General features: G+C 41.1%; 1 protein-coding gene across 1 annotated transcript; it reads left to right on the plus strand.

Annotated features, from left to right (window-relative positions):
• Positions 1-11939: 11939 nt before the first annotated feature.
• Positions 11940-13168, plus strand: LOC147623193 (universal stress protein PHOS34-like). The gene is made up of 3 exons (XM_086821744.1): positions 11940-11954; positions 12034-12509; positions 12862-13168. Exons 1-3 carry the CDS (start codon positions 11940-11942, stop codon positions 13166-13168), a joined length of 798 nt encoding a protein of 265 aa, XP_086677870.1.
• The last annotated feature ends 233 nt before the right edge of the window (positions 13169-13401 follow it).

Genomic DNA, 13401 nt, shown 5'->3' on the forward strand with positions numbered 1-13401 from the left:
TTAAATTTTGATTTTTTTAAACATTTATCGCGAGAATTTCTCTTGGATGCCGTGAAAAAGTTTTCATGCGTGAACCAGATCTCACATGGGATTAAATTTGGATTCTTTTTTTTAAATCGCGTGAACTTCTATTTGATGCCATGAAACACTCTTCACGCCGCTTAAACTGGACTTCACATGGAAATTAAAACTCGAATTTATTTTTTTTACCGCATGAACTTCTGTTTCACAAAATGAAAATCTTTTCACGTGTGAACCACACTTCATGAGAGATTAATTCTTTTTTAATTTTTTAAAACTTTTTTTATTCGTGCGTGAACATCTTTTTCATGCCATGAAACACTCTTCACGTGTGAGCCGGACTTCATGTGAAAATTAAAATTAAAATTTCTTTTTTGTCACATGAACTTCTGTTTCAGGCCGTGAAAAACTTTTCACACATGAACCGGACTTCACGTGGAAATTAAAAAATTTAAGTTTTTTAATTCTTTATTTTTATTTTATTTTTTACCACGTGAACTTCTTTTCCATGCTGTGAAACACTCTTCACGCATGAACCGGACTTCACGTAGGATTAAGTTTTGATTTTTAATTTTTATTTTTTTGACTGGTGAACTTTTTCACGTCGTGAAACACTCTTCACACGTGAACCGGACTTCACTTAGAAATTAAAATTTGATTTTTCTATTTTTATTTTTACCACTCTTGTAAATCGGTCTTCACAATCGGTCATCACGTGGGCTTAAATTTCAATTTCTTTATTTTTTTAAAACCCTGTGAACTTCTTTTTTACGCTATGAATCACTCTTCACGTATGAACCGGACTTCACGTGGGATTACATTTCTTTTTCTTTTTTTTTATCACGTGAACCAGACTTCACGTGAGATTATTATTATTATTATTTTTATTTTTTGTCGCGTGAACTTTTGTTTTACGCCGTGAAAAACTACCATGAGCTTCTTTTTCACACAGTGAACCGGACTTCACGTGGAATTAAATTTTGATTTTTTTTAAATTACCACCATGAGCTTCTTTTTCACACAGTGAAACACTCTTCACGCGTGAACCAAACCTCACTTGGGATTAAATTTTAATTTTTTTTAATTTTAGTTTTTTTTCTCGTGAATCTCTGTTTCACGTCGTGAAAAACTTTTCATACATGAATCGGACTTCAGGTGGGATTAAATTTTGATTTTTTTTCCACTGCATGAACTAAACTTCACATGGGATTAAATTTTAATTTTTTATTTTATTTTTTTAAATTTTTATTTTTTATTTGCCACATGAACTTCTATTTCACACCGTGAAAAAAACTTTTCACGCATGAACCGAACTTCACGTGGGATTGAATTTTGATTTATTTATTTTACCGCATGAACTTCTTTTTCACGCTATGAAACACTCTTCACGTGGGAATTGGACTTCACGTGAAAATTAAAATTTGATTTTATTTTTATTTTTTATCTTACCACATGAATCAGACTTCACGTGGGGATTAAATTTTGATTTTATTTTTTATTTTTTACCGCGTGAACTTCTATTGTTCGACGTGAAAAACTTTTCACGCGTAAACCAGACTTCACGTGGGATTAAATTTAGATTTTTTAATTTTTTTTGACGCGTGAACTTCTTTTTCAAGCCGTGAAACACTCTTCACGCGTGAACCGAACTTCACGTGGAAATTAAAATTCAATTTTCTTATTTTTATTTCTATTTTTATTTTTACCGTGTGAACTGGTCTTCTGGTGGGATTAAATTTTAATTTTTTTAAAAAAAATTTTAAACCTGTGAACTTCTTTTTCATGTCGTGAAACACTCTTCACGTGGGATTTGTTTTTTCGTAGCGTGAAACAGATCATCACGTGGGAATAAATTTTAGTTATTTTTTTTAACTGCGTGATTTTCTGTTTCACGCCATGAAAAACTTTTAACACGTAAACCGAACTTTACGTGGGATGAAATTTTATTTTTGCCACGTGAACTTTTGTTTCATGCCGTGAAAAACTTTTCACGCATGAACCGAACTTCATGTGGGATTAAATTTTGTTTTTTTTTTTTTGCCGTGTGAACTTTTTTTCATGTCGTGAAACACTCTTCATGCTTGAACTGGACTTCACGTGGAAGTTAAAATTAAAATTTTTGTTTTTACTACATGAACTTCTGTTTAACGCCATGAAAAACTTTTCGTGTGTGAACCGTACTTCATTTGGGGTTAAATTATAATTTTTATATTTTTTTTGCCATGTGAACATCTTTTTCACGTCGTGAAACACTATGTGAATCGAAATTCACGTGAAAATTAAAATTTGAATATTTTTTTTGCTACGTGAGCTTTTGTTTCACGCCATGAAAAACTTTTCACGCATGAACTGGACTTCATGTAGGATTAAATTTTATTTTTTCTATTTTTTATTTTTTGACATGTGAACTTCTTTTTCACGCCGTGAAACTCTTCACGCGTGAACTTCGGACTTCACGTGGAAATAATATTTTTACTGCGTAAACTTCTTTTTCATGCTATGACACACTCTTCATGCTGTCGTGCCATGGTACGTCTATGGTGTGAAACCATGCATATGAGGCCATCAAAATGCAAATCCAGATGCATGGGATTAAGTGCCATGACTTGAGTCATTATATGATGCCTAAGTACATATGTTCATATTGTAAATGAGGTTCAATAAGACGAGCTGAGACTGAGTCAGGTCTCAAAGCCTGTGTACATAACGGGTGTAGTAGGTGTTTTAACACTTGGATAGTGTGATGTTTTTAGTTGAGGAAAAGGGCAGTCTTTTGCTGTGCAGATGCATGCTTGAAGGCCAGGCAAACAATGGAGAAATGTGTGAGTTTTTGTGAAGTGCACAGGCTGATAAGGAGCCATTTTGGAGGGCAGATAGCAGGAGCTGGGAGTGCCTGATGGGTATGTGATGAATTGAAGAGTTGTGGTCAAACATGCTATGAACAACTTCCTAGAAGGAAATTTTTGTAGAGGAGCTACAGTTTGAGATCTTTTTAGCACCCAAGGTGGGTACTTTTCATCCAGAATAGCTACAGATGATAGATGGCTAGTTTGAAGCGGCTTTTGTGTGCACATGATGAGCATGCTGTGGTGAGACCCAGGTGTCTGGACATAGGTGGTCATATGGAATTCAAGGCCATGAAGTTGGATTGGTGATCGGGTGCGTGCGGTGAGATATGGACACACCAACTAGGGCACCTTTCATGATGTGCAGGAAAGAACTAGATTTTTTTGTAAGTGTTGAGTACGGGGATGGCAACTAGAACTTTTGCACGCCTTGGACGGATGGCTTCTTGATGGAGTTTTTGTGCACAGAGGCTATGGAAGGTACCCGGGTATGTGGACAAGAGGGTGATCTAATTAGCTTGGCAAGCAGAGGGCAACTGGCAGACAGCAAGGCAGGTGGGCGTTGCCATGGTGGACTTCTCGCTTGGGAGTAGGTATGCTTTGGAGTGGGCTCTCAAGAACATAGTGAAGGAAGGGGATCACCTCATGTTTGTGGTTGTCAACAAGAAACTAAATGAGATGGGCGAAATGCATCTGTGGGAAGACACCGGATCTCCTTTGATCCCGCTTGTGGACTTTGCATCACCTAGCATTGCAAGCAAGTATGAGGTTCCGCAGGATGGTGAGCTTCTCTGTTTGCTGCAGGAGGAGGTGCGACAAAAGCAACTACTGGTGGTCGTTAAGATCTATTGGGGTGATGCAAGGGAGAAGATATGTGATGCTGTAGTTGATCTGCCCTTGGATTGCATTGTGATGGGGAGTAGAGGCCTTGGAACACTGAAAAGAGCACTTCTTGGTAGTGTGAGCAACTATGTTGTGAGCAATACCCCTTGCGTGAGAATCCAAATGACAATAGCAGACGTATACGCAAGGTGGTGGCTTGCGTGGCAAAAAACACGATGGATTTTTTTTAAAAAAGGGGAATATCCGAATAATAAGGAGGCGCAAGCGTATTTTTTAATTTGGGAAAATGCGATTTCTGGGCTGCAAAAGCGAAGGAAGCCCGATTCTCTTGCGGGAAAGAAATGGGGAAAAAACCAGAAACGCAGAGAAGAGGGGGGGGATATGCAGAAACGAGGGGGAGGAAATACCAGAGTTTGGATTTTTGCAGAATATCTTGTTTTGTGAAGACAACTTCTGTTCAAGCCTTGTAGGAGTTTGAATTACAGAGGAAATCAAGCTGCATCTAGTGATACACTTCCTGAAATTTTTGAAAAATGAAGGGAACCGCTGCCGAATTCATGCAAAGGACGACTGGCTGAAGCCTTGGAGAGATGCCTGGGTAATTGTGTAGAAGCTGAGGCTTCCATTTATGATAATAAGCTGCTGGCGTCGACTGAAGCTGAGGAGTCGCTTGCATCAACCAGAGGAGCTAAGGTGGTCGTGAAGTTGGCAAAGGATGATTATCAGAAAGCTGCAGTTTTTCGCCATCCTTCTTTTGTCGCTATTGGTGATATCAAAGAGGTAAAGACTCCTTTAGCAATTTTGGCGGCAGAAATAGCCCATAAGAGGCACATCAAAAAAATTGTAGAATGGTTTTGGAGATTTACTTTAGAAGTGTTGGTGCTATGGATATGGTGGAGGCTGATGCATGCTAGCTGGGAGACCGTCCTTATCCATGAATACAAATACAAAGTAAATTTATTCTATCTTCGGATGTACATAACCTATAACATCAATGTATAAAGGAGGAGATTGACAATCCTTGAGGATATCACTTGTTGGGACTTAATGAGTAGGCTATGATGCATTGATGGATTAAAGTTGTTAATCAAGCATGATGCTACCCAATAAACATATGTATCGAAGCTGCTCCATTGATGCTCTTATGGGTTGTATTAAGTCCCTTGCCTTACAAGGGGAGGTGCTCTTTTTTTTGTGTACATGGTGAGTGGTTATTTTAGTTTGGATAAAGGAAGGTTTTTAAATCTACAGAGGCGAGAGAGAGTGAAGCTCTGGGTTCTGCAGATAGACGAGAAAGTTATAACCTTGGATTTTGGTTTGAGCCATGATGCTTATGATGGTTTTTGGTACAACTCATATGTTTTGCTGAGATTTGGTATGTAAATATTATGGTTCCATCCTCTGCTGGTGATTTCCCTTGAAGAGTTATATGTTTTGTTTCCTTGCTGGGATTTGAAGCTACTCTCACAGCCAGAAATCTCGCACTTTCCCAGCGATACCACCCATGTTCCGACAGACTTGGTGAACCCGACGTGAAACTGCTGGGGTGAGAGTGTGGTGAAATATACAGGGAAGCTATGGCTGAGAATCCTGAGGGACAGGGGGTTCATTTTGACCCCGGGGTTATGCAAATGTTTCAGATGTTTACTATGTATATGCAACAGCAGCAAGCTGCTGAGAGGGGGCAAATTTCCACGACTAAAGCACTGCAGTCAATTGTGAAAAAGGTGGATCAATTTGATGGTAAGGACATCACAAAGTACCTACGCAATTACACAAAGGAAATGGAGCTAAACAGGGTGACTGAGGAGGATATGGTTCGAAGCTTTGAGCTGGTATGTGTTCCTGAAATAAGAGAGCGCATAAGAGGATTACAGGCAACACATGGTGGCAGAAATTGGGAGGAGTTCAAGCTTGCTTTGAAGGATGATTATTTCATGGAGGATTCCGAGCGGGTGACCAAACGAACTTTCTTGGAATGGGTCACAAAACCCAAAATGGGAATTTCTGCCCACAGAGTTGCTAAGAGAGTTTAAGAAGCTGTCAAGGATTGAGTGCACAACCTTGGATAGGGAAAAAACAGAGCTCTTCTTACAAGCAGCCGGGAAAGATCTCCAAGAAAAACTGGAAATTCTCCTTGAGGATAAGAATACACAGTAGGGGCTAAAGAATGATTGGAATGATGTCGAGGATGCGGTCACCATGCTAGCAAAGCGGCAGCGAAGGAGGGATAAAATGGTGATGAGCTCGGTAACTCCTATAACTGCTGTTACCCCCCTGAGAATCTACCAAAACCAGCTGCTGCAATCCCAAAGGTAGAAGGGACGATGGATGAGCTTATTAAGGGCATGCGAGACCTAAAACTGAAGATGTCGAGGATTGAGGAAAAAGAGCTACCATTAGGGCAGGCTTCTATGCAAAGGCCTCAAAGCAAAGAAAGGTTTACATTCAGATGTATATGGTGTGATGACCCAGAACATGCAAAGAAAGACTGTGCTAGCTATAAGGAAGCCCTCAGAAATCAACTTGTGTTTTTCAAAGATAGGAAAATCCACCTTACAGAGACTGGTCTTCCATTATGCACAAACTTTGGAAAAGGAGGGATGAAAAAGCTGGTTGAAGACATGGTCACTGGACATGCCATCTCTATGGTTGAGGCAGCAACCTATAGGTTAAAGGTTGGTCAATCAAAGCAGGAATCTGAGAATGATGAAGATTATGAGAATGAAGATTTTTGGCCATCAACAATGGAGCTAATTGCATCAAAGAAGGTGTCTAAACAGGCTTTGCATGAGGCAGGTGACTGTATACGTCTTGAGACTGGCTGGGAAGAGCCTGTGGATTCTTTATCTGTTCATGCTCCCTACATTGCAAAATGCCAGAATAATGAGGCACAGGTAGAGGAAAAGCGTAAGAGGGAAAATGAGGAAGGAGGGCCATCAAAAAGGGTCACCCGTGGTAGTGAAAAGAAGGATCCTGGGCCATCACATATGCCTCCGCTGCATAGCAGACCTCCACAAGAAGTATCAATGGAAGAAGTGCCAGCAAAAATGAAGCATGAGAAGGAGAAGGGTAAAGGGAAAAGTCCACTCTACAAGCTTCAATCTGATATTGAAGCCGCAAAACAGACCTCAAAAAGGTGCTTGAAGAGAGGATTCTAAACAGTAGGGTGGAATTTACACTAGGGGAAGGGATTGCAAAGAAAGAATTCCATGATGAGATAATTGATATTATACGAAGGAAAAGGCAGTCCATAATTGAATCTATTCCATCACAAGGGGAGACAAGCACTTCCAAGACTCATGGAGTACAGGTACAGCAAAAGGAAGAGAGAGAGAATGTGGTGGAATGTAATCACTCTGCTGAAGGGGCACGACAAGTGCACTTTGTGGATGAGGATGATGAAAAAGAAGTTCTTACAAAGAGTCATTACTCCAGGAGCCATTGGGCAAGGGCCACCACTGAAACCCTTGTCAAGATAGGTGACTTGGAAGAGCCGTATGTCGCTCTAATCGATCATGGGTCTGAAATAAATCTTATGGCTAAAAATCTCTACAACAAATGTAAGTGGCCAATGGATGTAGATCATGGGTGGATGATTAAAGCAGCTAATAACTCATCTGGAGAGCTCTATGCAGTATGTCCAAATGTAAGGGTAACTATAGGGGATGTGAAAGATGATCAGAACTTCTTTGTTTAAGAAATGTCATCGTATCTCCTCATCCTTGGGCAACCCTACATTACAGCTGTGAGGATGGAAACAAAAGTTTTAGATGATGGCTCGACATATGCAAGAATAAGGAGTAAAGATGGTAAGAAAGCTATTCAGTTCTTGACAGTTTGCATTAACCATGAAAGGAACCGTGAGTCTCTTCGAGCATAGTCACTCCCAAAGATAAACAGAGAATTCATGAACTACCTACAGGGAGATGAGGGATTTTGGCCAGGTGCCATTGTAAAGCGGGATTCCAATGGTACAAAGGAAAATGAGTTCTCGCAGGACTCAATCAATGTAAATAACTTTTCAGTAAATTTTCAGGGATTTTCTAGCTATGGGTCACTGGTCTTTGTAAAAAGCAAGGATTTGAAGTGTGGCATGCGTCGACATGTACAAAATGAACAAAAAAGTCTTGAGCAGTGTGGTCTTTTGGAGAAGACTGAGTTTATTTCAGGGGTGCTTGATGAGGTGTCATTTGTGGATACTATGGGTGTACTTTTTGCTATGGAAAGAGCATGCTTACAGGGTGGAAATGAGATGATAGAGGTGTCATCTGTGAGGATGTATGATATAATCCGAGAATTTGAGGGGATGGAATGTAAAAACATGAATTGTGAGATGGATGCTCATGTTGATACAAAGTATAAAACGGTTGCAAAGAAGGTGAAACCAGCTGCCTTTCCCTTGCCACCACGAAGCAAGGAGAAAAAAGATGAAGCCTCTATGGAACCGAATCTCAGAGATCCGAAGAAAATTGGGCATAAGTTTACACAGGAAACCCTAAAAGAGCTGAAGATTGGTGAAAAGGATTTTCTGTTGCCAGTTGAAAAGAAATGCTTTGAGGAGATGCTTGTCAAACATGGGAAGGCCTTTGCTTTTCAACCGCATGAGATAGGCTGTGTTGATCCAAGCATAATAGCACCAATGGTGATCTTCACTGTTCCACATGTGCCCTGGAACCTGCGAGACTGATTCCAGTACCAAAGGCTCTCTTGCCAAAGCTGATGGAATTACTAAAAGAAAAGATCAGGATGGGAATTTTGGAGCCATCATGTGCTCCATACTCCAACAGATGGTTTACCGTGCCAAAGAAGAATGGAACATTGCGCTTCATTCAAGACATGCAACCTGTAAACAAGGTCACAATCAGGAATGTGGGAGCAGGTCCGATTGTGGACGAGTTTGCAGAAGCATTTACAGGAAAAGCTATATACTCTATGGGTGATCTGTATTCGGGATATGATCAATTCCAGCTAGATATACAAAGCAAGGACTTGACCACAATGAAAACTCCTTTGGGATTAGTAAGAATGTGTACCTTACCACAGGGAGCCACCAACTCAATGGCGCATATGATGAATGGAATGAATAAAGTCTTGCGAGACTTCATACCACAAATAACTATGCCTTTTCTGGATGATGTGCCAATAAAAGGCTGTGATGAGAAAAATAAAGATGGGGATTTGGATTCGAGGGGGTGCCGCAAGTTTGTGGCGAATCATATAAAAGATTGTGATATGATTCTATCCAGGCTTGAAGAGGTGAATCTTACTTTATCTAGATTGAAATCAGTGTTTGGGGTTGGAGAAGTGCTAATAGTGGGGCATCTTTGTAGTACTGATGGACGCCGACCTTGTCCAGCCAAGATAGATGCAATACAAAGAATGAAAGAGATATGCATTAATGTTACAAAGCTAAGGAGATTTCTTGGGGCATGTGTCTTTTATGTTATATGGATCCCACATTATGCACATGTAGCAGATCCTCTTTATCAACTTTTGAGGAAGAATCAAAAATTTTTGTGGAGTACAGCACATATTAAAGCTATGCGGAAGCTGAAATATCTGCTCCAATCATCACCTACTCTAAGGAAGGCAGATTATGAGTGTGCCAGGCCTGTGATTGTTATAGTTGATACTAGTCCTACTGGGATAGGATGGGCAGTAGGACAAGATGATGAGGATGATCACAGGTATGTAATCAGATTTGGAGCAAAGGTATTAAGCATTCGTCAGCGAAATTATCCGCAGATCAAGAGGGAGTTATGGGGAATAGTCACTGCTCTAAAATGTGAAAAAGAATATCTTATTGGGGCATCTGTACTTGTGGAAACTGATTGCTTGCCACTCCTTGGGATGATTGCAAGCTGCACCACTCCAGATATAGCTATGCTTAGGTGGATTGCCTATATCAAGTCACTAAATCCTGAGTTTGAGCATATTGCAGGAAAAGATAACCCAGTTGCAGATATGCTATCAAGAGCCAGGTATGAAGATGAAGAAGGGATGATTAGTGACATTGATGATGTAGGTACAAAATTCTATACTACTGCATATGCGAAAAGGGACCATACTTGCTTATCAAATGCACTTGAGTCTTTTAGTGAGGAAATGTATGAAGGAGATTGGTGGTTGCTTATTGGTCAATACTTGAGTACTTTGACAAGACAAGAAAATTGGTCTGACTCAGAATTTAAGAGGATCCGCAGAAAAGCATATGGGTATTTTCTAAAGGATGGGTACCTGTGGAAGCATCCTAAGCAGAGGAATGCTATGCCACAGAGAGTCATATGTGATAAAGAGACTCAAGGGGAGCTCATGAAAGAATTCCATGAGAGTCTCTGGGCTGGACATCAAAGTGTGTGGGCCACCTTTACCAAAATAAAGGAAAGATATTGGTGGAAAGGAATGTACAAGGATATTTCCCAATATGTGGAAACATGCATGGTATGTCAAATGTACTCAAATGTGCGACATCGTGATGGCTTGCAACCAACCTACCGATCTGCCATGCACTACAAATGGGTAGTGGATCTAGTTACAATGCCTTTGGGAATTTGGCAGATGCGGTATATAGCACTTGCAAGAGAAGATTTGACAAATCACGTGGAAGGGCGTGCTCTTAGAACAAAGAGTACGAAAACAGTATGCAAATTTCTCTTGGAAGATGTGATTTGCCGGTATGGTTGTGTTGGGAAAATAACAGCTGACAGAGATGAGCTAGATGTTGAAGAAGCAAGGGAATTCTTCTCTAGAATTGGCATCAAATTGGCCCTAACATGTGCTTACAACCCTGAGGGCAATGGTAAAAGTGAGCGAGGACATCCTCCAATCATTAAAGCTTTGGCTAAGGCATGCAAAGGAAGAGTACGAGAGTGGCCAAGGCTGCTACCATATGCTTTGTGGGCTGACCGTACAACTCATAGCTCAGTGACAGGATACATGCCTGCAGAATTAATGTATGGTCAGAAGCCAGTAATGCCAGTTGAAGAAGTAGTTCCAACTTGGAATGTATTACCCTGGGTGGAAGAATTGAACATGGAAGACCTCCTTGCATTGCGAATAAGGTAGCTGGAGAGGAGGCCTAAAGATGTAGAGCTTGCTAAAGCTCGTTTGAAAGATGCAAGGTTGAAAAATAAAGAAAGATTTGATAGAAGACACAGACTCCGGCCAAAACCTATTGAAAAAGGTGATTGGGTCCTAATGTATGATAGTAGTCTTGACAACCAATTTACTGTGCAAAGGAAGTTTGCAAAAAGATGGTTTGGCCCATACATTGTCAAGCATGTGCATGGAAATGCCACGTATACCCTGTGTGAGCTTGATGGAACGGAGATAAAGAATCTTGTAGTAGGCAAAAGGATCAAGATGTTTAAAAGAAGGCATGACAGTGATCCTTTTGATTCACAGGAGACTCAGGATGAAAGACTTGACAGTGATAGTATGGATATGGTTGAAGAGGAAGAAGATGATCTTCCTGGTATCAAAATGCAAATCCAGATGCATGGGATTAAGTGCCATGACTTGAGTCATTATATGATGCCTAAGTACATATGTTCATATTGTAAATGAGGTTCAATAAGACGAGCTGAGACTGAGTCAGGTCTCAAAGCCTGTGTACATAACGGGTGTAGTAGGTGTTTTAACACTTGGATAGTGTGATGTTTTTAGTGGAGGAAAAGGGCAGTCTTTTGCTGTGCAGATGCATGCTTGAAGGCCAGGCAAACAGTGGAGAAATGTGTGAGTTTTTGTGAAGTGCATAGGCTGATAAGGAGCCATTTTGGAGGGCAGATAGCAGGAGCTGGGAGTGCCTATGTGATGAACTGAAGAGTTGTGGTCAGACATGCTATGAACAACTTCCTAGAAGGAAATTTTTGCAGAGGAGCTACAGTTTGAGATCTTTTTAGCACCCAAGGTGGGTACTTTTCATCCGGAATAGCTACAGATGATAGATGGCTAGTTTGAAGCGGCTTTTGTGTGCACATGATGAGCATGATGTGGTGAGACCCAGGTGTCTGGACATAGGTGGTCATATGGAATTCAAGGCCATGAAGTTGGATTGGTGATCGGGTGCGTGAGCGGTGAGATATGGACACACCAACTAGGGCACCTTTCATGATGTGCAGGAAAGAACTAGATTTTTTTGTAAGTGTTGAGTACGGGGATGGCAACTAGAACTTTTGCACACCTTGGACGGATGGCTTCTTGATGGAGTTTTTGTGCACAGAGGCTATGGAAGGTACTCGGGTATGTGGACAAGAGGGTGATCTAATTAGCTTGGCAACTGGAGCCTTGAGCAGAGGGCAACTGGCAGACAACAAGGCAGGTGGGCGTTGCCATGGACTTCTCTCTTGGGAGTAGGTATGCTTTGGAGTGGGCTCTCAAGAACATAGTGAAGGAAGGGGATCACCTCATGTTTGTGGTTGTCAACAAGAAACTAAATGAGATGGGCGAAATGCATCTGTGGGAAGACACCGGATCTCCTTTGATCCCGCTCGTGGACTTTGCATCACCTAGCATTGCAAGCAAGTATGGGGTTCCGCAGGATGGTGAGCTTCTCTGTTTGCTGCAGGAGGAGGCGCGACAAAAGCAACTACTGGTGGTCTTTAAGAACTATTGGGGTGATGCAAGGGAGAAGATATGTGATGCTGTAGTTGATCTGCCGCCCTTGGATTGCATTGTGATGGGGAGTAGAGGCCTTGGAACACTGAAAAGAGCACTTCTTGGTAGTGTGAGCATCTATGTTGTGAGCAATACCCCTTGCGTGAGAATCCAAATGACAATAGCAGACGTATACACAAGGTGGTGGCTTGCGTGGCAAAAAACACGATGGATTTTTTTTTTAAAAAAGGGGAATATTCGAATAATAAGGACGCGCAAGCGTATTTTTTAATTTGGGAAAATGCGATTTTTGGGCTGCAAAAGCGAAGGAAGCCCGATTCTCTTGCGGGAAAGAAATGGGGAAAAAACCAGAAACGCAGAGAAGAGGGGGGGATATGTAGAAATGAGGGGGAGGAAAAACCAGAGTTTGGATTTTTGCAGAATATCTTGTTTTGTGAAGACAACTTCTGTTCAAGCCTTGTAGGAGTTTGAATTACAGAGGAAATCAAGCTGCATCTAGTGATACACTTCCTGAAATTTTTGAAAAATGAAGGGAACCGCTGCCGAATTCATGCAAAGGACGACTGGCTGAAGCCTTGGAGAGATGCCTGGGTAATTGTGTAGAAGCTGAGGCTGCCGTTTATGATAATAAGCTGCTGGCGTCGACTGAAGCTGAGGAGTCGCTTGCATCAACCAGAGGAGCTAAGGTGGTCGTGAAGTTGGCAAAGGATGATTATCAGAAAGCTGCAGTTTTTCGCCATCCTTCTTTTGTCGCTATTGGTGATATCAAAGAGGTAAAGACTCCTTTAGCAATTTTGGCGGCAGAAATAGCCCATAAGAGGCACATCAGAAAATTGTAGAATGGTTTTGGAGATTTACTTTAGAAGTGTTGGTGCTATGGATATGGTGGAGGCTGATGCATGCTAGCTGGGAGACCGTCCTTATCCATGAATACAAATACAAAGTAAATTTGTTCTATCTTCGGATGTACATAACCTATAACATCAATGTATAAAGGAGGAGATTGACAATCCTTGAGGATATCACTTGTTGGGACTTAATGAGTAGGATCTATGATGCATTGATGGATTAA

Source organism: Cibotium barometz, chromosome 27, assembly GCF_041138505.1.
Source record: "Cibotium barometz isolate CiBa-2024 chromosome 27, ASM4113850v1, whole genome shotgun sequence".
NCBI classification, from domain to species: Eukaryota; Viridiplantae; Streptophyta; class Polypodiopsida; order Cyatheales; family Cibotiaceae; genus Cibotium; species Cibotium barometz.